General features: G+C 37.2%; 3 protein-coding genes across 3 annotated transcripts; all 3 read right to left on the reverse strand.

Moving 5' to 3' along the window:
- Positions 1 to 792: 792 nt before the first annotated feature.
- Positions 793 to 9,968, reverse strand: LY96 (lymphocyte antigen 96). The gene is made up of 5 exons (XM_070940489.1): positions 9,839 to 9,968; positions 7,446 to 7,535; positions 5,685 to 5,813; positions 1,453 to 1,514; positions 793 to 1,347 (listed from the first exon to the last, which is right to left on the reverse strand). The coding sequence occupies exons 1-5, from the start codon at positions 9,966 to 9,968 to the stop codon at positions 1,264 to 1,266; spliced, it is 495 nt and encodes a 164-aa protein (XP_070796590.1). The 3' UTR covers positions 793 to 1,263.
- A 1,786-nt stretch (positions 9,969 to 11,754) lies between these two features.
- On the reverse strand, positions 11,755 to 17,048 carry TMEM70 (transmembrane protein 70). Its single transcript, XM_070940488.1, has 3 exons — positions 16,757 to 17,048; positions 15,873 to 15,984; positions 11,755 to 13,330 (listed from the first exon to the last, which is right to left on the reverse strand). The coding sequence occupies exons 1-3, from the start codon at positions 16,967 to 16,969 to the stop codon at positions 12,897 to 12,899; spliced, it is 759 nt and encodes a 252-aa protein (XP_070796589.1). The 5' UTR covers positions 16,970 to 17,048; the 3' UTR covers positions 11,755 to 12,896.
- A 519-nt stretch (positions 17,049 to 17,567) lies between these two features.
- HAUS3 (HAUS augmin like complex subunit 3) lies at positions 17,568 to 24,928 on the reverse strand. Its single transcript, XM_070942201.1, has 4 exons — positions 24,017 to 24,928; positions 22,102 to 22,541; positions 20,286 to 20,511; positions 17,568 to 18,435 (listed from the first exon to the last, which is right to left on the reverse strand). The coding sequence occupies exons 1-4, from the start codon at positions 24,926 to 24,928 to the stop codon at positions 18,211 to 18,213; spliced, it is 1,803 nt and encodes a 600-aa protein (XP_070798302.1). The 3' UTR covers positions 17,568 to 18,210.
- Positions 24,929 to 25,841: the final 913 nt, after the last annotated feature.

The following is a 25,841-nucleotide window of genomic DNA, read 5'->3' on the forward strand; positions in this document are numbered from 1 at the left end:
CTGCACTCTTTCTAGAAACTCAACATCTATTTATAGTTTGGTAACCAAAAAGAGCCGAGGTGGTGCAGTGGTTAGAGTGCAGTACTGCAGCTACTTCAGCTGACTGCTAGTTCAGCAGATCAGCGGATCAAATCTCACTGGCTCAAGGTTGACTCAGCCTTCCATCCTTCTGAGGTGGGTAAAATGAGGACCCAGATTGTTAGGGGGCAATATGCTATTTAGTATACTGTCTTTGGTGTAAGCTGCCCAGAGTCCTCGGAGAGTAGGCGGCATAGAAATATGACAAATAAATAAATAAATAAATAAATAAATAAATAAATAAATAAATAAATAAATAAATAAATAAATAAATAAATAAATAAATAAATAAATAAATAAATAAATAAATAAATAAATAAATAAATAAATAAATAAATAAATAAATAAATAAATAAAGCTGGTGTGGCCTTACTAAGGCCACTTACTTACCTGCAGACATTATTGCAAACATTGCAGATTCAGAGAGCATCTTGACATCTTCAAAAATCTCTCACGCTTGAAGGTTAAAGCTCTTTTAGAAACAAATAGCCACTGAAAGTATTTTCCCTTCCATTTTTGAGTGGGGTTTGCTTTAAGTTGCTTCTGGTAAGCAAATTTTGCAGTGTTACAAATTATGCCCTTTCCCACTATTGGGCCAACAGAGTGAAATACCAAAACAAAACATTTTATAGACAAGAATAAAAAAGTAGAAATCCTAATACATAGCCAGGAAGGGTAGTTAATATTCATAACTTTATTCTCCTTACATTTCTAATTGCAACTTTATGTCCATGAGTGTATCTTTTTGATGTGATGGCTACCAACATGGATGGTTTAATTCAGAGGCTAGGTTAGGACTGTGTTTTCTGTACATTAAGGAAAAAAACACCACTTGTTCTTCACAATGGCCCATAATGTCCCTTGGTACACAGGCTTCCCTCACTGTCCTCCCAATGCAAACTTTGAGGTCTGGAAGGACTCTGAAGCAGAGGAAGTCAAATCAATTTACTTCATTCTTGGGAGCAAAAGAACAACATGGCTTTGTGAAGTAGTTTTAATAGACTGGTTGTTTTGCAGTTTTGTCAAGCAGCACACTTTATTAAAGTTTCACCTTGCCTCATATATAATGAATATTTGTCTTCATCTTACATTTGTTTTTGGCTAATTATATTGATGGTACAATTCCACAATTTCAAGGATCAGATGCTATGAGGATTTACCAAAGCCTTCTCTCCAAAATAATCCCTACTTAAGGAACAATGTGTAATTCACACAAGTTACCAACTCCTTGAGACCTGTGAATATTTCCAAAATTACAATGTATTCCCCCTATAACAAAGAGGAAAAAAAATTAATTACCAACTCTAGAAAGATATTTTTTAAATATTTTGAAGCAACGATTGCCTGTAGTGTCAAGTTATCTGAAGTTTATACCTTTAAAAGCTGCAGATATTTTGACCCTGATCCACTGATTTTCACAGTTGTGTTGATTGTTTCTGCACAAAATAAACAGTGATGAAGAGTTTGCACAAATAAAAGTTAGTCTGTTATTTTTCCGCATTTTACATACTGTAGGTGGCGTATCAAAAATAAATTTAGAGGCATAATAATTGGACAAATTATTGCAAATGACAAGGGATAAAAGACAAAAAATTGACTGCCAATGCTTTAACCATGCAAGAGCATTCAAATGGAATGTTATATTAGTTGCTGCACCCCTGTGGAAAAGTGATGCCAGATGCATCATGATACAATCACACAAATACTGAAAAATTGTATAATCTGCATGATGATGTAATGACACACGTAACATTATTGCAGCTTTTGTGTGATGTCTATACCACCTCCTAGGCAGGAGTACACAACTTTTGGGTGGTCATTGCCAGGGCTCAGAATCCCAAAAGTGAGAGGGTCCTAGAAACACAACCTCAATGTGATTTTATTTAAATGAAAATGTTACAGTTAATCATCGACTTACAACCACAACTGAGCCCAAAATTTCTACTGCTAAGTAAGACAGTTGTTAAGAGAGCTTTGCCCCATTCTATGATCTTTCTTGCCACAATTGTTAAGTGAATCACTGCAGTTGTTAAATTAGTAACACAGTTGAATTCAACACAAGTGAATTTTCTTGATTCACTTAACAATTGACAACAAAATTGACTTTGCTTGTCAGAAGGTTGGAAAAACCTGATCACATGACCCTGGGACAATGCAACCATCATAAAAGCAATCCAGTTGCCAAGCATCTGAATTTTGATCTGGTGACCATAGGGATGCTGCAACTATTGTAGGTGTGAAAAACAATTATAAGTCAGTGCTGTTGTAACTTCAAATGGTCACTAAACAAATGTGTATAAGTTGAGGACTACTTGTACTTATCATAAACCTATTACATTAAAATTAATATGATTAACTTTCAACAATTTAGTGACTTCTCTTTTCTGTCCCATGCCAAACTATAATTTGATTGTACCCAATTTCCCAATTTCTACCACTTTAAAATTATATAATCTAGCAGCAACGTCTGTGAAAAGCAGACCTATGGCTTAGGTGAAGCATGTGATTTAATAATCAGATTGTAATTGCGTTTTCACATCCTCAGATTTCAATGGCAGTAGGGACCAGGATTGCTATCATTAAGTGTCAAGGTCATAAAGCATGATGCCACATGGCAAATCTGTATGAGACATGTCTATGGACTACTAACCTTGCCACAACTCAGATCCAGGTATGTTTTCTGATGCTGTAACTATCAGGGTCACTTTAATACATCTTTCTTAATTATAAGAATCCTAGGTTCTTCCTTGGTGCTTAATTTCTTTGGGGTCTGACCCACAACAACCATACCAGCGGTAACAATAATAGTAATAATAATTTCCTATTACTAAAGGTATTAAGAATTGTTTAGTTAAAATAAAGATTTCTAGTCAAAATATAGCAGTCTTGTGGAATGTTTATTGTGATATATATATAGATAGTCTTCAGTTTGCAACAACAGTTGGCGCTGGAATTTCTGTCACTAACTGATGTGATTGTAAAACACAATGTCACGTGAGCAGTACTTAGTGATGGCAGAAAACTAGGCATTTCCTAGTTGTCAACATTAAGCAAATCATCATGGTCATTAAATGAGGCTGTCATGTGGTTGCCATTGCAAACTCTTGCTGGCTTCCCTATTGAGTTTGTTTGTAGGAAGCTGGCACAAAAGGTCACAAATGGCAATTACGTGACTGCAAGTATACTGTAAAGCTGAGATTTTGAAGACTGGTGTCAACCGAGCCTCCGGCGGACCATCTCGGGGTTGCCATTGGGGGGGGGGGGTAGGCTTGCAGGGACATTGAAAAAGCAGTAGCAGCATGGGAGGCTGATGGAGAAGAAAGAGCCAGCTGACGATCAGCTGGGGAGTGGAGCACACAGCTGGAGAGCAGGCCGACAGCAGAAGAAAGAAATAGGCCCAACAGAAGATTCCAGGCCTTTCGAGAAGTGCAGCAGTTGCATGGGTGGGGTAGGCACGCACGGGGGGTGGGGGCTAAATTGGCAGGAAAGCAGCAACGGTTAGTGCTGCCTTTTTTTTGGTTGCTATGTGCCAGGGTTCTACTTACCTTTACTATCGGTTTGCAACGGGAGCGCACGCATGCATGTGCAGTTCTGTGCATGCACAGAAGCTTCTGCACATGCACAGATTGTCCATTATGATGTCCATACAGGTGGGCAGAGCCTCCTGACACTTTCATAAGAACCAGACAGAACCGGGAGCAACCCACCACTGCTATGTGCCCATGTTTCAGGCCTTCCAAGATTAAAAGCAATTAATTGACCCTTTTTCTTGCTGTTTCTTGGTACCGGTGATTCGGAACAGTGACAACTGGTTGTAAGTAGCACTTATTCAGCGCCTTCAGAAGTTTGAAAAGTTGCTGAATGAGTCGATAAATTTATCAATACTACAGAACAGATCAGGTAAACGCTGGTTGCCATCCTAGCATGTGAACTCTCAGACATACAAGTTATACTTGTCGGTAACAAGCTGGGGGTCTGAGAAAAACACTGGGAAGGAAACAAACTTTTATACACAGAGAGAATCTCTCTTACAACAGAGTGGAGGAAGCTGAAATGGGAAAGAAGCTACGATTGAACAAAAGGTTGGCTGACAAACAAAATACACTTTTGACAATGTTGAACTGCTGAAGAGAAATTAATTCTCAGATGGATGAAAGAGCACTAAAGATCTCCCAAAACAGAAAAAGGCTAGGCTTCAAGAAACAGCCCACTCTATGCAGAATTCCCACAGGAGAAAAAGATCCAAAGATTAGCATTCAGGAAAGATTGGCAGTTAAATTTACCCAAAGTCTCTGATGAAATCTAAAGGGAATTTACCGGTAGTTACAGCTATACACATAACAATAGATAAGACTGTCAGCCCTACAAGGTAGACTCAACCAGGAAACTACAGGAAGACTAGAACTAAACTTTATTGATGTAAGTAGACTACAGTTACAGAATGTGGAAAATCTGCTTGAGGTTGTCCTTCCTTCCCTCTTATACCCCAGTGAATCATCCCAAATTTCCTTCTCAGGACATAAGGGATGCTTCTGTTCTTTCGGTTTACATAATAGATTCTGCACATTTGCTTCTCTTTGCACAGATACCTTGACCTTTGAAGAAGTATTATTTTTCAGAGAGGGAAGTAGCTAATCTTGGATGAGAATAATTAGGGTAATAAAGTGATTTACTGAATTATAATCTTTTCCCAGCAGTCATGCCAGGAGAAGAGTAGGGAGACTATCTGAAGATGCATTATTTGTATTAGTTATTTATATTTGCCTGCAAAGTAATATAGTTCTAAAAGTAAGATTTTAAAAGACACTAAAGTCCTATCTTATAGTATCAAATCACAAGTAAAGAAAAATACCAAACAAATTCATAAAACAGTGGTGGTATGATACAATTCTATTCACCAATAGATGACGTCCTTGAGATCAAGATAAACCTGATATATTTTCTTATGCATTTTTCTGCTGTGCTTTTTACATCAGTTTATGAGCAGACACACCTTACCATACTTTAATAACTTGACTCTTTTTTTAAGGAGTCTATTTATCATAGATCAGAAGCCTGTCATCAACAATAGAAATGCTAAGATTTTATTTAGAGCAATTTGTGTAAGATATTTCAATCGAGGATGATAACCAAATACTTCAGTGAAGTATTTTCACTCTTATAGTTGATTGGATTTCTCTTTTATATTATGTTTTATATTTTCATTGTGTTTTATTCATTTCTTCCCTTATTCTGTTTTTTTAGGTCTGTATTTTTAGTGGGGGGTTACTATTGCATTGTTTTTGCTGTATTTGATCATTGTTTCTTCATTTTCCTTTTTTTCTTTTACCTTGCTAATAATGGACCATAATTATTTTGTAAGAAATTCAGACACAATTTTATACTATAATTTTATCTGTTTGATCCTGAGAACCACCAACTAATAGTATGCATTTTTGTGAACACAATCTACTTCATAAATTTTAGAAAACATGAAGTTTATTAACACTCAGTATGTTCTTTTCTGTTGCTTTCTTCATAAAAGGATATATTGGAAGTCTGGATAAATAGAATACAAGAATCAGAACAAATTTCATAGGTCTGATAGACTGCATATTCATACTTACCTCCTTTCAGAGTTCCACAAAATGAATAGTCATCATCCATACCATGACAAATAGTACTCTCCCATTTGAAGGCTTTGGAAGGCCCATTCGACAACTGTATGCGTGCATTGACAACTGTCAAATCAGCCTCTGCAGAAATATGTTACAAAAAGATTATTGATAATGTCTTTATGCAGTTATATAATATAGGCCTGTAACATATTTGTTATATGTATATGAGAAAGAGAGTGAAAATTTGATCCTTTTAAAATTCTTTTTAAATCCATGGGATTTCACAAAACATTTTGTGTCCCAGATGACGGCATCAATTGAAAACATATTTATACAGACATTTATAAATGGTGACAACAAAGCCAGAGGAATGATAAATACTTCATCATTCTTTATCATTTGTCAGATTATACATTATCATTCTTGCAACGAAATTTGGAACTAATCAGAGACCTTCCACCAAACTGAGAAGTGAATTGATTGCTTAGTAATTTTTTACATACCAAAAGTGGAGGAAAAAAAATATAATATACACACTTAGCATGAGAAAGAATTAAATTTGTTTCTCTGGTTTAAAGATTCTCTCTTGCTCTCTAACTCAAACATTTGCTTCCAGATGTGTTACATTATCCCTAACATCATTTTCAACAGAATACCCTGTCTCTCTCTTGATTTACAAACTACTAATCCATGACTTATGCATTACAAATTGCAATGAACAGGTTCACATTATAGTCTAAGAAAAAAAATCAAAGAAATTGATGGCTCAGCAGTACAGAATGTAAACTCAAGTCATTGACTGTGGAATCAGCCCATTAAATTGAACAGGACTTCAGTGTGTACAGTGAAAGGCTTGAGCCAATTTTTCCCATTTAGGAGAAATTGCTGTCCAAAAATATTAATGAATATGAAAGAACAAGCAGAAGGTTGCTTTGATTGCTAATACTCCAGCAATCCTTAGGTATATGAGATGTGTGCTGATAATATGAATAACACAGAAAGATGAGCAAAAGAGTACTTCCTTGCACTTCCATGACTTTCACATATCAATTAAGTATTTTGTACAAGTGCTTACCCTTAATAGACTGCATTTTCACTAAAACCAATTGTATGGCACACAAGAGTGGTAGCAATCATTTTTATCAATATCTTATCACTTTAACTGCTCATTGTTCTGTGAGTAATCTATGATTGCTTTATTGTATTTATAGTAAGTTGCCTATGTAAGTATATAAACAGGGAGCAAACCCCACATTCACTAGTACTGATGTTACTTATAGTGAAATACCTGCAAGCAAACAACCACATTCTGAGAGCACTAAGGACTTCACATACCTGAGCTACAGATATTCTTTTCTATTGTTATTTATGGTTACCATGAAATATGTTGAGCATTGGGTGTGTATCTAACTGCTAGGGTCATTCAAAAAACATATTCAGAAATGAATATGGACTGCTGTGATAATAGAGACATAGCAGCGAGTTATATGAATGTTAACTTTGCAGTACTTCAAATTTTTATTAAAAAACGCTGTCAGTCTTAACTCTCTCTCGTGCTTTCCAATAACAGCTATTGAATACTGAAAGTCAGTTCTCCTGGAGTAATTAGTGTACAGGTAGTCTCAAAATATCACCAGTCAATTAATGACCAAACTTATGACAGACCCCCCCCTCCCCAAAAGCTGCATACAATCCATTTCAAATTTACAGAGGCTACAATACCCCACAGTCATTTGCCCTGGTGTGGTCTGACATAGGCAGTAAACTCACTTGGAATCCAGAAAATAGTACCCTGCCAATTTGAACGATCCCGTAACAAACATGGCTCCACTGAAAATAAGAAGTTATCTCTTCCAGAACCTGAGAGGCAAGCAAATTTAATAAAGTAAAAAAAAAATCATTAAAAAATGACATGAATCTTTGACTAAATGCAAGGCATTCCGTTCCCACCAACGGTGGTCCCTATTTTTCTACTTGCATTTTTTACGTGCTTTCGAACTGCTGGGTTGGCAGAAGCTGGGACAAGTAACAGGAGCTCACCCCATTACGCAGCACTAGGGATTCGAACTGCTGAACTGCCGACCTTTTGATCGACAAGCTCAGCATCTTAGTTACTGAGCCACCGCATCCCAGAGTTCTTCTACATCTGTAGCTAATCAAAGCAGCTGAGTTTGCAACAGGGATTATGTAGACATAGTATTCGATTTAGAACTTTCAAATTTGCTTGTTTCTCATCTTTGGGGCCATGTTATTTGTGGATTATTCTATTTTTGCTCCCCTACCAAGAATGCCATCTGCGCATGCATGTGCTGCGCACCAGTATGTGCAAACGTGCTCACATGTGCAGGAGAGCTCTGAAGACCAGCTGGGTCCCGTGAATTGCATGCATGCACACCGGAGGCCCGAACAGCAGCTGGGGTGCATGTGCATGCACAGCTGCAAGTGAGTTGGATGACAGCTCGCATGACCGGAAAAATGGCTCTGCATGCCACTTCCGGCACGTGTGCCATAGGTTTGCCATCACGGTAGTAGAACCATGTTTTCTAAAGTGTGGTCCGAGGATCCTTTGGAGACCTGAAAACCAAAACTAAAATTCTTGCCAGATATTGAAGATACTGTAGTTCATGGAGCAAAGATATTACCTGTGCCCTTCTTTGGGCACTCAATATTACTTGTGTGGCCACATTCTACATCAGCTGAAGCTTTATATACTTTTCAAGGGTTATGCTTTAATTTTGGAAATCAATGAGCATTTTTATTGCTTCATTTATTGTTTGTTTTAATTGTACATCACCCAGAGACCCTCTTTGTGAGACATGGGCAGTTCAGCAATATGATTAGATAGATAGATAGATAGATAGATAGATAGATAGATAGATAGATAGATAAACACACACACACAATCTAGGAAGATGACAAATGTTCATTCCTGAATAGGAAGGATTCAAGGTTACCATGACACTGTCAACTCCTAGAATAGATCTAAATAGAATTGTACTTTCTGTGTTTCACAGCTACTTGACAGGAATTTCTACAGAAGTTATTACATTGATGTTATGATAATGTAATGGAAATTAGAGCATCTTAGGGTAAAAGATTTGTATATCTGTTTAAAATCTAAAAATCATTCTGTGATGCTGCAGTCATAAGACAACAAGCCTATAGGTGAAGATTTGACACCAGTTTAGCCATGAACCAAGTATTGGAAATACATTTGAAGTAGGATGGAATTTTGTCTTTTTAAATACTGCATTAAATGGGTTGTAAAGTTTTGCAAACATAAGAGATTTTCCAGCTCAAAAAGCACCACACGTGTACTATTTTCTAATTAAAATTGTGCATCCTAGATTGCAAGTTATCACATTAAGAGTAAAAACCATACTGGTACATGACACTAAAACTAGTTTTGTCAGGGTTACTTTATTGCAAAAATAGGGCAAATGGAAAACCAGAATTCCACTTTACTGAAGACGACATGGCTTTTTTTTAAAGTGTCTGTAAGAGTGTGAGTGTCTGTCTGTGTGTGTGAATCACGGTGTTAATTGCCTTGCCTGGACCAGTCCCTGGAAAAGTTTTGGGGAAGTGGTTTGGCAATGGAGGAACTTGGCTCAAAATCACCCAGCTAGCTTTGTGCTTGAGGCAGGACTGGAAATCTCAGGGTCTCCTGCCTCCTAGCCCAGGGGTGGGCAAATGTGGCCCTTTTACAACCTGTGGACTTCAACTCCCAAAATTCCTGAGGCTCAGGAATTCTGGGAGTTGAAGTCCACTGGTCATAAAGGGGCCATATTTGCCTACCCATCCTAGCCTGATGGCTACACCAAATTGTCTCCCTTTTCAAGTTATACCAAACTGGCTCTCTACCTAAAGTTACACATAGCCTTTTAGTAAATATATAAGAAGAAAAGGAAGCAGAAATAGTATGCAAAATGGTTCTGGGTTAGTGAAAAGCAAACGCACAGAGAAATCTAGTTCACCAGAATAAGGGCTCAATGGTAGCCTCCCCAAAATGATCTCCCTTCTTCTGATCTGTTTCCAAGGATTATCCAGGACACAGTTTTCTGGCTATTTTAAACAAACAGAACAATATAGCCGAAGGAGGGACAAACTAATCTGAAAGGATTTGCAAACTCTGCTAAACAAAAGCATAGTGGTTCTTTACTTACCACAGTAGGAATATAAAATATCAATGTCATTAGATGTACAAAGCAGTTGTTTTTCCGGTGCCACAGTTAAGCCATAAACAGAAAGAATGATAATAACAAGCTGGAAAAACTGTAGATATCGCAACACCATCTTGACAGCAGCAAAGTAACTTCATTTTCAGTAAAAAGAGGAAGAATGTTACGCTTCGTCATCCTCAAACGAGAATTTTAAAGGGGAAGGGCTATGTTGTATCTTAAATGATACCGAAACCATCATCTGAAACTCTTTTAACATTTTGCCCATTGTTACAGAAGACGCACAATATATTTTGAATCTCATTTGTGTAAAATGAGAAAGAGAGGGAGGGATAGAGAGAATCACTATATTCACCGAAGCTTGATTTGATTATGACTGTTAGGAGGCAGACCCTCAAGAAATATTGGCTTCTCAATTCAACTTTATTTTGGGATTCATAATCCTCATGTAATGACCAATCTTTTCCTTCATTCACAAGCATGAATGGACTCTTTTGGGACATATATGCTGGAATAGTCCCAACTACACAAACCTGACCTAGAGTTTAATTAGCTATTCCCATAGTGGCCCTCCTTAATATGCTCAGAAATAGCAATTTAATTAAGCAAACAAAGTCTAATCAAAACCTGCCAGTTTAAAAAAAGAGTTGGAATAATTTGGTTTGGTAGATTACTGTTGTGTCCTGTTCACATTTATACATAATAAGATTCTGATCCTAAAAATAATGGGGTTAGCTAAAATTAACTTTGATCTTATATCTAGAAATGATATAAATTATGATATATCTACAAGCATTTTATCATAGACAAATATTATCTAAGATAACAGATAAGTCTTTCTTATGCTATATATAAACTTTTCAAAAATTCTAGTTTAAGATTAGGTTTGTATGCAAGGCTGTAACACCAAGGCAATTCCTGCTAGCAGAAGAATTAAGCAGATGTATATTTGGGTTGCTGCTATGGCACATTTGTTAACTGTCTAGCATCCAAGATGAATAATCATATTTGCCATTCTCCAAAACTGAAGAGCAGATATCGGTATATTGCAACCCTCCTATATGTAAATGATGCTATGTTATCTCAGTTCCAATTGGCCAAAAGTGAGTTATGCATTGCAATTCAGAAGCACCCAAAATTAATTATACTTGATGTTTAGGGTTTGCCAAGCAAAGAACCACTTGTACTCGTCTAAATTTAAATGTTATGGTCACACTTTCCAAAAAATTAGACAACCATCTTTTTAGCTATTCTTATATATACATTACTGTTAAAGAGCTTCAGCCTTTCTTTTCATGAAAGTGATAGTCAAACAATATTGCTGTATTGCAGATGCAGGACATACATGCAGATGCATGTAAATGACTTAACAGATAAAAATGTTGGGAATAACCATAATGTTCTTCAGAGTAAGAGTAATCATTCTTTCCATGTAATAGAAATCATTTTGAAGACTAAACTGGATTGATAAATCTACCCTTTTACTTGCCGACCATTTCAGACAAAGCCGGTCCGGATGAGACATGATTTATTTGGTCTTCTGTTATTCAAAACTTGTGCTTTACCACCAAACTGTATTCCTTCTTACCCTTAAGTACAGCCAAAGATCACAGAACCTGTATGTGCACTAGAGCAGGGGGTCTCCAACCTTGGCAACTTTAAACCTGGAGGACTTCAACTCCCAGAATTTCCCAGCCAGCTTTGCTTTGCTGGCTAGGGAATTCTGGGAGTTGAAGTCCTCAAGCTTAAAGTTGCCAAGGTTGGAGACCCTTGCACTAGAGAAGCAGGCAGTTTATCTTTGCATGAAGATAGGAAGATAGAAAGGAAGGCATATGACTATGTAGACTGTGTAGGTTGTAAAATCCATCTTTCAAAGGATATACTTTTTTATTATTTTTATTAGTCAGTCTTACAAAGAAACAAATCTTGCCACTGTCGTCACTTATGTCAGAGGTAGTGAACTCTTGTGATATTTCATACGAAGTCGTAAAAAGTATTACTGAAATCAGTAATGTGGCAACAATCCAAAAACACAGTATCCCTTAAGAACATTATTTTAAAAGAAAAAAATTGTGTATGCCCCACTAAGTAGTTTCTTATTAGTAAGCCAATTATGGCTCCATTTATTTAACAATGCATGCTTTTTGAGCACTCCATTAGAGAGGTTTGCATTTAAAGGTGTCATACAGTATTGTGATTCAGGTCCCTCTAGTGGTAAAAACGCTTCCTTTATTGTAGTGAAGTTCATCCATTCTTTAGTTATCCATAATTGTGAATTGAAACTTCCTCAATAATATAGTTTTAGGAAAACTGAAGAGCATCTCAATAGGTAGACACTTAAAAATAAAGAAATAAAAAGCATGTACTCCTTAAAACTGAGCTAGTTCTTAGAAGTGGGCAAGGATTCTTTGAAGATTGTATCGATCCATCTGTGAAATAGATGCTATTGTCACAAAAGTGCTTTTTCAACAGGCAACGGACTTCGTCCCCTCCCCTCCCCTTGGATGTTTTGCTTCTCATCCAAGATGCTTCTTCAGTTCTGACTGAATGGGGGTGGGTGGAGGGTGGAATGGAAGGATTTATATTCCTTGCAGTCATCTGGTTATTAGCACTCCCTCTGGGAGTTGGGGGGGGTGTCTATCAGGGTCCTGTGAATCAGAATGGAAACAGGTGTGGAATCTTCTTGGAACTGCTGAAAGTACTGTGTTGTAAACAGGAGATAGAGGTGTTGTATCCCTCCCCCTCTGTTGAGAGTGGGCTGTTCAATTTTAACATAGATGACCTCTTTGACCCCCCTCTGTTCAGAATGCGAACTTTGAAAGAGGGGTCAAAGATGCAACATCTTAAAAGACTATCTTTTTGCTCAGCAGACTAAATGCCCATCCCAGTAAAAGCACTTTTAATCACGTTTATCAATATTTAAAATAACAAAACTAAAGTAACGATGAAAAAAAGCAATATTAGGTTATCTAGACTCTGTGAGAGACTTCTGAACATCAAGCAGAAATCAGGTAATATATAAAGACCTTGACATTTTATAATTCTATTTTTCTGAGTCCTTCAAACTAAACTGAAAGGGTTTGTCATAACCCATAAGATGGCTGTAGTCTTGAGCAAAATTAAAAAGGAATGGATTAACAAGCATTGCTCTTCTTTTCACATAAAATGTTGTGAACATCTTGCTCATGTCTGGAACAGTCACATCTTTCTGATGGAACAAAGTTTTCTTTTCTCTCAAAATGCCACTGTATGTAATTGCTGTATATGTGTCCGTTTTATCTTTATAGTACAGACGGATAATATACCTTCTAGTAAATAAATGTAAGAGCAGTGGTGTTAGGAAAATGAAGAATAGTGTGGCACTATAAAAAGCAATTTCCGAGTAGAGTTTGTCAAAATTTAAGCCATACTTGTGTATAATAGCAAACAACATGGAAGCAGTAATTATGCTGGTGGTAAAACAGAACATTTTCACTCCTACAAGAAAAGAAAAACATGTTAATAGTTAAGAGGTCCAAATTGGCTCCCAACCACATATTGGTATACACTCAGACAGTAATTCAAGAGCTATGCAGTACTAAGAGCCATTTACATCCATTTGCTGGGAGGGCCATCTTCCTCAGTAGTATTGGCTTCTGAATTGATATAGTTCAGTTAACAGAGCTAAATGAAATATTTAACAATATGCAGCAGTTTGAATGGGAAGCCGAAAAGAGGCACTTGCTGCAGCTATTATCGCTCCTGTAAAGAAATGGCTGCCAGAAAAAGTTGTACAGGTAGTTCTTGTTTAGCAATTCCAATTATGACTAGTTGTTCTGTTAAGTGAAACAGTTGCTAAGTGGAAAATCATGTGACTTTCCCTTTTCCCAAGCCCTCCCAAGCTTTGAGATGCTTGAAACTGACAAGACTAATCAGTTTCACACCTTCTACTTTTGCTTCCCTCCTAACTAATCCCCAGCTTTGAATGCTCACCCTGGCTGGATGCTGGGATAATTAACAGGAAGGAAATTAATAAATTAATTATTGATTGATTGATTGATTGATTGATTGATTGGTTGGTTCGATTTATATGCCGCCCTTCTCTGGAGACTCAAGGCGGCTTACAATGCGTTAAGCAATAGCCTTCATACTTTTGTATATACCTGCTTAGTAGGGCTTTTGCCCCCCCCCAAGCGGTGTTCTTTTTTATACAAAGTCAGCTTATTGCCCCCACAATCCGGGTCCTAATTATATTTATGTTTGTTGGAGACAGATTACAAAAGAATATGCAGGCACAAAATGAGGAATACACATCAAAAGCAATGTGATGCACCCGCAGCTATAAACATATTATGCAAATAATCCAATTTATTGCCCATGGTGTGCCTGCTTAACATTTTGTAATCCCTTCCATTCTAATTTCCTTCTCTGGGAAAACAAGCAATTTCTAAAGCAATATTTCTTGGGCCTGACTAGTTTTCCCACCCTACACCCAGAGTAGAAACACTGGAGTGGGAGGGATTACAAGAGCGCACCTCTTTTTTTAATCAAGTTCCACCCTTTTGCTACTAATTGTTGCCCTGCCAGGCATCTAACACATATGCCACTGATATGAAGAATGTTTTTAAAAGTTGCTAGTATGCTTCTGGGTCCAATTATCACCTTTAAAGGTCTTTATGGCATGGATCCAGCCTATCTGAAGAACTGTCTCATCCCAGTGGGATTGGCCTGGAGGGAGTATGGTGCAGGCCACATTGGCCAAAGAATTTCAGCTGGCAGGATCCAGGAGAAAAGCCTTTTCTATCATGGCTCCCTGAACATGCTGCTCTCATAGTGAGGTCTGGCCCTACCCTTTTAGCCCTTCAAAAAGCACTGCAAACCTGGCTCTGCAAGCTGACTTGAGCCTTCCACTTTGGAGGTGGTTACTAGATTCAGAGAAGATTCCATCTCCATTCCATTTACATATTAGTCCCTTTTTATCTAGTCCTTGGTTAATTTTAACACTTTAAGCCTTAATGTTTAATGTTCCTTAATGTTTTATGTTTTTATATTATTGTGAGATGGTTGGCATATAAATTTAATAAAAGCATAAAAGAACAGATGAGAAACAAATATTTTGTTAAAAAAGGACTTTGGAAGGCAATTAAGCGGGCCAACGTTTCTCATATTGACCAACAACCAAGAACTTGAAATAGTTCCTAATAGCTATGATTAGGAGAAAGGGCTGCAGACTGGTATAGTTCAATAAATGAAAACTCAGTTTTCTCTTTACTTTAAATTTACAAAAAGTAATGTAAGTTTTAAAGAAGTGTTATGTTATACTCAGAGTTAAACCCTTATCAGTTTAATGAAATTTGTTCCTCCAGATAACTGGATATGAATTCTCATAATTTTCCAAAAGCATGGCCATAAAGGCCGAGAGAGTGGTAGTTACTTGAATCAAGAGAGCATCAAATTGGCAATGAGATACCAGGCAGTATCTCAAAAACCCAGAGATAACAATGTAGTTTGGCTATACTTTGGAGAGGAGTCCCAGCTGGCTATTGCTCATTTTTCAGATGGTTGTACATAAAGCAGAAAACTTTATAGCAACTTACACTCAGAACATTAGAACATATTTACATCATACAAAGATGCCAAGAAATTCATTTCCATTTTTTACTTAGGTTTATTTCAAGGCAGGGGAGAACCTTGTTTAAACCCAAATACTTCTTATCTCTTTCCAGCCACCAGCATTTTACCTTCCAGCCATTGTGTTCCCCAATAGACTAAAAGGAGCCACCCAGGTGATCCAAAAGTATTTTTGGGTTTTAGGCAGGAGAAATATGTAACAGAGAAAGCATCTTAGCATTCTTCTTTCTAGCAAGAGTCACAAATGCCTGGGTTAAACTACTACATAAACTACTACATACTTAAATAAGATATTTAAATGCATAAACAAATTTATAGCTAACACACTTTGCATGCATTTCTGTATGAGGAGAATTCTCACTCACGGAAAAGTTAAAAAAAAACAAAAAAACAATGCCAACACACTTACCTAATACAGTTTTTGATAAAGTTCCAGAATAAATTAATCTTCCATATTCTGAATGTTCCTCCAGGGGTGATGTACCAAAGCGACATAGAGACACTGCACGGAGAAATGGAACCTAGGGGCCAAATACCATATATAATCAGTATCAATATCTCTTCCAGTAAGTTTACTCATATATCAACATTTATATGCAGACATGCTTTCTTCTGGCAACTAATTTAAATAATAATTCTGAGAGCCTGATTGAGATCGGCAAGATGCTGCTCTACTTCTAACCATGCTTCCCTTTGTTGGGTGAGTGATGCATAGACCACTTGAAAAATTAAGATACCCTGTCCACGATTCATATATATTTATTGTGTAAGGTTTATATGGCCACCTATCTTCTGCAATATAATCTTGGGCCGCCGACAACATGACAAACTAAAGCAACCACACATACCTTTTAGATGTCCCTCCTTAATCATTAGCAATTTCCATTCTATGCAACATGTTTGCTGCTATACATGGATTTCAAAGAAGCAGCAACAAAAGCATTTTGAAGTTATTTCCTACCAAATTAAAACGAAACCGTTTGCTTTTATCACCTGGTGGAAATATATATATATATATACACATCTCAGATTTTGTTTCGAATTTTCTGCTGCTGCTGGGCTATGATACCCTGATACCTTTCATCCCAAGCGTTCTTCGGCTGAGCACAGGTAGGTAGCATGGATCGCTCAGGAATTCTGGGACCTGCACGCATCTTAAAGCTCCGGAGGTCGAGAAATCACCGGATTACAGCACTGATTGTAGATCCGCACGTGCAACAACCCGCAGGCTTTCCACGGGAACTTTCGCCCTCCCTCGCCGTGTAAGGAAGCACCGTTCACTGCAGCACTTACCTGCTTTTTTTCTCCCAGCCAAAATTGGGATGGAAACGCTTGGGGCGAACCAAGCGGCGTTAGCAGTTTGCAATGGGAAACTGTGAAGGGTTGGCTCTTCTCGGAGATTGTCGCCAACCTCTTCGCCGGCTGGAGGGCCCTACATCTTCTGGCGCTTTGCTGCCACAGTTTTAGGCCGGGAGCGTGGAGCCTCAACCCGGCCACCAGCAACATCTCCTTCGCGGGAAGCCAAAGCTACTGGGCAGAGCAAACCGAAGGCAGCTGCGGGGCCTCCTCTTCCGGCCTATAGAAGGCCGAAAGCGGCGTTGGGAAAGTTACTGCAAAGCGCTGCTGTGGGAGGAGCGCGACGTTTCAAGTTCAGCGCCTCTGCCTGAAGGTGGGGCTGAAAGGCGTTTGAAATTACTGGGATCCCGATCAAATGCCAAGAACCCGACTTTTCTCAGCCGAGGGAATGGAGCCCCGTTTGAAGTGCCCCTCTTCAAGTGGTCCCGGGAAAAGAGAACTCGAGAAGCGATGGTGGAAGAAGCAATTGGACTATTTTTTTTAAAAAAAAGCAATGCCAAGTGAATCAAAAATGCACCCCGGGGAAACTTTGGGAATAACCCCCCCTCCCCTTGGAATATGAGCTACATATGTAAACATACTGCAAAGGATTCCCTCTGTTCTGTACCTGGAATAAAATGTTTTTTTTAGAAGGGGGGGGGGATAAGACTAGGAAATAAAAAAAAACCCATAGCCTTTGATTTGCTTAAACATTTATTTGAAGCTTACATGTTTCAGTTACAAAACTCAGCTTTCTGATAGGGCCAATATTTACAATCTAATTATCAACTGTTAAATCTGGTACTAAAATTAATGATTACAACTGAATATAAGTGTGTGGAAGGAGGGTGTAACATACATAACATAACACAGAGTATTATTGGTTACAGAAATGCAGGTTTAATTATCCTGTAAGAATAGCTTTTCATAGCCCAATATTCCCCTGCTGTCCTAATCCACAACTATTCTAATCACACTATGGGAAAGCATCAGGTTGAGGAAGGTAGCTCAGAATATTTGCCTAATTAGAATGAAATGTTAATGAGAAATATACTGAATATAAGGATTTTTTAAAAACCAATGGAAAAACTATTGGCTAATGAATTAATATTTTACACATCTCTCCTACTTAGTGTAATAAACTAGGAAGTCTTGCAACAAGTCCATTTGGACTTAGTTTTTTTCATATTAGAATATTTCCCAGATTATATTATGACTTTAAGCTCAAGAATATTGTATATCTAGTTCGCTAAATAACTATTGACACATAGAGGTGGTTTCATAGTTTCCTTTAAACTTTCTGGTGCTGCAACAATAGCCCTTTTGATTAAAATTCAATGCAAAAAAAAAATAATCTATAAACACACACCCCTCCCCCCAAAAATCTATGTTAGTAATTTAACATATAATCTTTAAAGGTTGGGTTGAGCCTCAACCCGTTGCTCCAATGTTTCCACAATGTTTTTCAAACGTTCTTCATCGTTGAAGAAGAACACATAGAGTTTTCTTTCCATCTCCTGTACTTTATTATTCTCCAAGACATCCTTCTTAGCTTTTATATCAGCAAGGAAATCTGTAATAAGCTGATTTATTTTATTCAACTGGAATTCCAGCTGCTGTAACTGTTCAGACAGTTGCTAAACATGAGAGAAATACAATAGTGAGTTCAATACATTTCTGTCCCACTATATCCTGATATCTTCATATTAACTCTTTTATTTATGCAAACATGAGCTTTTTCTGCCCACATCTTTTTGAAATATGGTTCTTTAAAATTAAAACTTGGAATTCTTGGCATTTATACTGTAAATCAGGAATATGAAAATTTTGATTTGATTCTATAGGCCAACTATTACTGGTCGTTGGCAAGAACCTTCTGCTAAATAAAAAGGTATGGCTGGGTTCACACAAAACATTAGATTGAGAGTCTCAAGCTCAAATATTCAAAAGTGCTGATGTCAACTGAATAGCCATTTTCACTTTGGTCATGTAGCTTATTGCATATTTATTTATTAAATTTATATGTCACCCATCTCACTATCCAAAGCAACTCTGGGCTGCTGACAATATAATAAAAACACAAATACAAAAACATTAACAATTAGATAAAACTAAGAACCAAATGCATGAGTGGTATGAAAGTGGGCTCTAACTAAAATACCAATATCTGGTGTAAGTAACCCAGATCGAAAGAGCTACCCAAATCCTGCTTTTATGTTCTTTCTCTCTTCTTGATGAGTACAGCAATTTTAATTTCCTTGCATTCCTTTTTAGATCTGCCTCAGAAGCACAATTTCCCAATTACCTGACATGCTGTTCTATTGATTGATGTGGCCTCTGGCCATAGATGACTCCAAACTCTTGATGAAAATGCCTCCAAGTGGCCTCTTTCAGTGCACCAATGTCAGAATATACTTTGGTCCACTGAGGAGGCCCAGAAGATGCATCAGAATTGTCTTAGAAAGTAGGTGAAAAAAACAAGAGGCCAGAAAGTGTTTTTCCACTGTAGTGCCAATGCACCTGAAAGACTTCTCTTAAACAAGCACAATTCCCACCTCCAAAGACAGAACCCTGATAGGAGAGGGCTTTCAGAAAATTATTATTCACAACTGGTAATATTTACTGAGTATTGCAGTAATTCTTCATGAACCTGAGTTGAATTATATTATTTGGGGTTGCAGATTATTTTTACTGTATACACTTCACATAGCCAGCACTGCAATTTTATGTTGGGTCTTCATTCTCTTCCAATAGTGGAAATACAAAAAATAACATTGGAAAGCCAGAGAAAACAATTATCTTTGACTTACGACCATAAATTAGGCCCAAAATATATGTTGCCAAGTGATAAATTTGTTAGGTGAGCTTTGCCCCATTTTATGACTTTTCTTGCCACATTTGTTAAGTTAATTGTTGCAGTTGCTAAATTAGTAATATGATTTTAAGCGAATCTGGCTTCCCCATTGACTTTGCTTGTCAGAAGGTTGCAAAAGGTGATCACATGACTTTGGGACACAGCAACTATAAAAATGAACCAGTTGTCAAGTGTCCGAATATTGTTTGGGGATGCTGCAACAGTCATAAGTGTGAAAAATGGTCATAAATCTTTTTTTTCAGTGCCGTTGTAACTTCAGTCCCTAAATGAACAGTTGTAAGTCAAGGACTACCTGTATTGTCACAGTGAAGCAGGGGCTGCAAGCTTGGCGTTCAATAGATGTCAATATGAACAGCTGATAGCACTAAGATGGTCAAGAAAAAAGAACCAGCCTGAGTCAGAATATTAAGGCTAGGTCCATAGTGTGTCACAGATTTGGAAGGATTTAATTCTGCCTACCAGCTTTGTGATATCTTACTAAAGAGTTTAGATTAAACACATCAAAGTTGTGTGAATAAGGTACTTCCTTATAATTACAATAAGTATTAAAAAATGTACGGCTGAATAGTCCATGAAACCACCTTCTCAGATTATCATAATCCAATTACTTACCTGATTACTAAGGCACACACTTTCTCCTTTGCAGTATATGGAATCATGAAGAATTGTTAAATCAGCATCCATCTTTGACAAAAGATGATTTTGTTCTTGGCCAGCTAGCACTAATCGGTCAAGCACCGATACTGAATCCAAATGCAAATTTTCAGCCATCTCCTCAAGCCTTTCATATGTTCTAAATAATTGCTTTGGATTCCTTCCTTCCAGAAGTTTACACATCCTTTAAAATATGTATAGAGGTGGGATAAAAATACAACAAAGTTAACAATGCCAGTATTTCATTAACAGCGAAGCATAAAATATTACATTATTTAATAAAATATGTAAAGTCCGGTGCAAATACAGCAGTACAAAAGATATTTGACCTTTGCATCCATGTTATGCTTGGTTCAAGAGTCACACTTGACATTATTTCTGGAATTCATTATTTTAAATAAATAAGACCAAACCCTGGCAAAGTAGGACTGACTTGGGAATGTATCCAATATCAAGCAGCTGTTGTATTGTATATATTAATACAGGGAGAACATTAAACTATCCAATATTCTTGTTTGAAATGTTACCAAAATTAGATGAAAATGTACATTTGATGCAAACTGTAACATCCATACACTCTTTTATTTAAGGAAGGAAGTAAATTATACTCTCCAAACCAAATAACAAAATTCCAAAATACTTGTATATTAAAAGTGGGCTCAGAAACTGTTTATCTGCAAAGTTTGGATGGGAAGTGAGATCACATCCATTGATTTTAAAGGTCATTCTCCATTTCAGCTGTCTATACCTCTGCAGAAAAATCATCTATTCCCGACAATCAGTTTTCATGCAGGTATTCAGATTAACAACTGTTTAACTAGAAACAACTTAAAATACTGTACAATAAAAAGAAAGTAAATGTCTATTATGAGTTCATACAAACACAGGTAATCCTCGACTTGTGACCACAATTGAGCCCAAAATTTCTGTTGCTAAGGGAGACATTTGTTAAATGCATTTTGCCCCATTTTACAATCTTTCTTGCCACAATTTTTACGTGAATCAATGCAGTTGTTAAGTTAGCAATGCAGTTGTTAAATGAATCTGAATCAAAGTCCCCACTGACTTTGCTTGTCAGAAGGTCACAAAAGGTGATCACATGAGCCAGGGACACTGTAGCTGTCATAAATAGGAGTCGCTTGCAAAGCATCTCAATTTTGATCACATGATCATGGGGATGTGGAAGCAGTCATAAATGTGGAAGAGTTATAAGTCGTTTTCAATGTTGTCGTGACTTTGAACAATCACTAAGCAGAGTGGATAAAAATCGATTATTTTTTTTTAAAAAAACTGATTTTTTTAATTAAATCATTTTTTATTAAAATTATTTTAATAAAATGCTTTTGTAAAAATCTATCTAGATACATTAATAATTTAGTTTATTCAGCATGAAGTGGAGCTTAATTATGTAGCATGAGGCTGTATATTCTGCAAAATTAGGACTGTCGGTGAGTCAACAGCGGGTGAGAGGAGGAGCTGCTGTCAGACAGAGATGACAGTTGCACTTTAAAAATTATGATCAAAATAAAGTTGATTGAAATCAAGCCTTTTTACTAGTGATTTAAATTGTGATTTAAATCGACTTGATTTAAATCAAATCCACCCTGTCACTAAGTGAACTGATGTATGTCGAGGACTACCTGTACATAACAGAATATGCTGTTTTAGAACAATTACCAACAAATTATTTTTATGTTTCGGCCTGAGATTTATTTATTGACAACAGGCCTTATGTTTAGTGCTTCAGTAAGTTTGAAATAACCCAGATTCTTACCTATGTGCTGCAATATCCTTTGGCTCAACAGTGCTTCTTGGTGTCCTTTGGAGGGCTATAGAAGGCTCAGACATTGTTTCTATTGTCCGTACTAAAATGTCATTGCTTAATTTCAGGTCTTGCACCATATTTTCCAGCAGACGGCTGTTTTCCCTAAATTTTTGAAATTCAATTTCATATGCCAACTGAAGAAATTCAAATGATGCCTTCTGTTTGATCAGCTGGTTACAAATCTGATCCTGCCTAGATATATAGTAATCCTGTCGAGCAATTTGTAAATCAAAATCCCCTTTAACCACAGGCATATTCAAGAGCTCTGCATTCTCCTTAATCAGTGAAGGTAGGGTTCCACTGTTTATTTGTGATAAATCTATTTTTATTTTTGCAATGTCATTATTCAAGCTAGAAATTTTAGCTTCAAAGTTTTCTTTTCCATGAATCTGCAAAATAGAGAAATAGTTTCTGAGTTTTAACCAACAGAGTTGAGATACTCTAGGTCAACAATTGAACAATGTCATCTTGTAAGACACAAGAACCTTCTCTATCACAATGCCTGCTCTATGGAATACATTCTAACCCAATTCTGGCCTTTAAAAAGTCCCCAAGACCTGGCTCTTCCACAATGCTCTGAGCCAGGATATGTCTGTTGCAACTACTTAAAATCTGTGTTTTTCCCTAAAGAAGTGTGTTCTGTTTTCATTGTCTTCTTTACATATTGTGATGTATTTAACCCTCACTAGCTGCTCAGAATCATTTGAGAAGTGATCAGCTATATCAATTGAATACATTCCATAACACACTATATTTTGAAGTATAATTACAATTACCCATCTTTAAAATCTGAGTTTCTGTAGACCTAAGCCAGCGAGAAATATTTTTCAAAACTTCATTTATCAATCTCTTTATAATTACTTTATTCAGACTATAATGGACTTTACTGTAATGGATTTTTGAAAGGCACCATAATGGATTGCAACAAAGAAATTATTCTATGAAGCAAATTCAGCCATCAATGATTCATATAAGGATGGAAACTTTTAGAAGTCTTTTGTTCTTTTATCAAGTATTTCTCACTTCACTTCTAATTTTACTGATTGATATGGACCTCACCCAGAGGCTTCATGTAGATGTTGAATAGGAAGGGACACAACATTGAGCCCTGTGGTATCTCACAAATGAGGGGCCTAGGAGCTATTTCTCCCACCTCTGCATCAGTTGAAGTTGGCCCTAAAGGAAGAGAATGGTCTCTCCAATTCCCAACTGCCAAAACTAGTCCAGGATAGCATGGTCAATGTACTAAACCCGAGAGATCAAGGAGCACAAGAACGAATGCATCACCTGCATCCTAGCTCCACCACAGGTCATCTGTGAGCATGACCAAGATTGTCTCTGTACTAAATCCTGGCCTGAAATCTAACTGAACAGGCTTAGATAATCTACTTTCTCCAAGGTGCTCTACAGCTACAGCCAGACTATATTTTCAACAACCTTCCCTAAAAAGGGGGTGATAACTACTGAAAGTATTGGCTTCAGGGATGACTTCTTAAGCAGCGATCCAACCATTGCCTTCTTCAAATCTGAAGTTATTACCCCCTCCTTCAAAGACCATTCTCTAATGGCACAGAGAATCCTTTTTACTTCAAAAATCACTGATTCAAACTCATTCCAGCTCACACCTCAAAACCAGCCAAGGTCCAACTCAGCATGGATCTGAGCAACTCTTACTTCATTTTCAGGATTACCATAATCTAATCTAAAATGCCAAGTGAGTTTGCTCAAAATAATGAGTGCCAGCCTATGCAACACTTAAGAGTTGTTCAAGACATGTTCAAGTCAACTCACTATGAATTCAAAGCCCATTTAAAACCATATCTTTAAGGCAATAGCATTAAGCCTTATGCAAAAATCACCTTACCTTTTTTAAAGTGCCAATACTCTTCTCTGCCCACTGAAGACCCGATCTCATACTTAGGTTCTTAGCTTGCTGTTGAATTAATTGATGCTGAGCACAAATATATGCCATTTGCAACTTAGCCAGTTCTGATCTTTCATCACATATATCACTGCTTCCCTCGTAGCTGGAGGACTTACTTATATGTAAAAGTTGAAAATTTTCTTCATTAGAACTTTCCACCAATTCAGATATACCCTGAAAAAACTGTTTTTTTGTATAGGAAGTAAGAGCTCCGGTGCTTTGTTCTTCTTGATACAAATAATTATCTAAAGGAAGTTGGGTTAGCAACACAGGAGGAGAACCCAGATCTTGCCCAGCTGCAACCGCAAACAAAGAAGCAAGTTTCTTAACTCCTTCAGTTAGGGTTTGAAGCTCATTGTTTATCTTTATATTCATGGCTGTAAAGTTCCCTTGACCATCTTTCAGGATTTTAAGTCCTTCCTCACCTCTTTCTTTAACTTTTAAGGAGATAAAACTATTGGCCGAAGCCATGATTTGAAGTTTGTTACGACGATGAATCTTTACCTGTTTAATCTTTTTAAGAGTTTGAAATTCATTTTCTAACATTTTAAGGGTTTCCTCTTCTTCCTCATAATTGTTAGTGTTCAAATCAAGAGGCTTGGAAATCTTAAGAACTTCACTGAGAGCTTCTTCTCCTAAAATAGATTTTGATGATTTTAGGAGAGCATTAAACGACTGCAACTCTTCTTCAGACAATACATTCCGTTCATTCAAAGCTGTACAGAACCACTCCAGAAATGATTTATTTTCCAAAGTTTCAAATAACCAGTCAAAGTCTTCTCCATTAAGTGAATTTGCCTTGAAATATCCTGTCCGCTTTAGAGTTTCAACAAACCTAGCTCCACCATCCATAATTGACTTCACTTAATGCTGGATATTGCAGCTGTTTCCTACCACATTTTCAAGTATTTGTAGTAAAGAAAAGTATGGGATAATGAAAATAAATTAAATTTTATAAAGACCTGTATTTTGTCAGTTTATTTAGAAAATCATGGCATGGTTTCAAATCAATTAGAATTTTGCATTTTGAGAACAATGCATTTCAATAGTCAGTGGCAAAATAATGCAAAAATGAAACTGGGTGAGCTAAGGGGGGAAAAAAGCCACTGACTCTTTCTAGGAGGCAAGTAAATTGCTTTAAACTTCAGGAAAAAAAAAGTTCCTTTCTACTCGTTTCCTATTAAAGTCCCTTTTCTTTGGAAATTAAGTGTTATTTCTCCCTTACTTGGTATTAATCTCCAATGTCTTTTCTAGATTTATTACCTAGTGATCAGAAGAATCCACCCGCGTACGATTCGAAGGGATCTGTAGGGCTGAAGAGGACCAATAAATCCCAAAGGGGAAGAACAACTGCTCTGCTTTGGCGGGCGAGGGTGGAGAGGAATTCAAACTTCCGCCTTTTCATGCTAACCAGCTTATAGAGCCTCGCGAGAGCCAGCCACATTCTCCCGGCTTCCTAGAGTTTTAGTTTAGAATGATTCAACTTAGTTAAAATTCAGCTTAATTAAAAATGAATTAATTAAATTAATTAATTAAGCATTAAAAGTGGAGCCATAAGAATCCGCAGGCTTCTTACTTTCGTGAATTGTCTTTCCCGTTAACAATAACAACAGTAACAGAATTGGAAGGGATCTTGGAGGTCATCTAGTCCAACCCCCTGCTCGCGCAGGGAGGAGACCTATACTAGGGATTCGAACCGCCGACCTTTCTGATCGACAAGCTCAGCGTCTTAGCCACTGAGCCACCTAGCCAGGTTTACATCCAG

This window comes from Pituophis catenifer, unplaced genomic scaffold (genome assembly GCF_029215685.1).
Source record: "Pituophis catenifer annectens isolate HBS135680 unplaced genomic scaffold, rPitCat1.0.hap2 SCAF_3, whole genome shotgun sequence".
Taxonomy (NCBI): Eukaryota; Metazoa; Chordata; class Lepidosauria; order Squamata; family Colubridae; genus Pituophis; species Pituophis catenifer.

Coding starts and splice junctions, on each gene's coding strand:
- LY96 (XM_070940489.1), bottom strand. CDS start 9,968: ATGGTGTTGCGATATCTACAGTTTTTCCAGCTTGTTATTATCATTCTT. Junction 7,536..9,838: donor TATTTTATATTCCTACTGTG/GTAAGTAAAGAA, acceptor CTTGCCTCTCAG/GTTCTGGAAGAGATAACTTC. Junction 5,814..7,445: donor TACTATTTTCTGGATTCCAA/GTGAGTTTACTG, acceptor ATATTTCTGCAG/AGGCTGATTTGACAGTTGTC.
- TMEM70 (XM_070940488.1), bottom strand. CDS start 16,969: ATGTTGCTGGTGGCCGGGTTGAGGCTCCACGCTCCCGGCCTAAAACTG. Junction 15,985..16,756: donor GGCTGGGAGAAAAAAAGCAG/GTAAGTGCTGCA, acceptor TTTGGCCCCTAG/GTTCCATTTCTCCGTGCAGT. Junction 13,331..15,872: donor TTTATCAAAAACTGTATTAG/GTAAGTGTGTTG, acceptor CTTTTCTTGTAG/GAGTGAAAATGTTCTGTTTT.
- HAUS3 (XM_070942201.1), bottom strand. CDS start 24,928: ATGGATGGTGGAGCTAGGTTTGTTGAAACTCTAAAGCGGACAGGATAT. Junction 22,542..24,016: donor GTATTGGCACTTTAAAAAAG/GTAAGGTGATTT, acceptor TCTATTTTGCAG/ATTCATGGAAAAGAAAACTT. Junction 20,512..22,101: donor AAGGATATTGCAGCACATAG/GTAAGAATCTGG, acceptor CATATTTTAAAG/GATGTGTAAACTTCTGGAAG.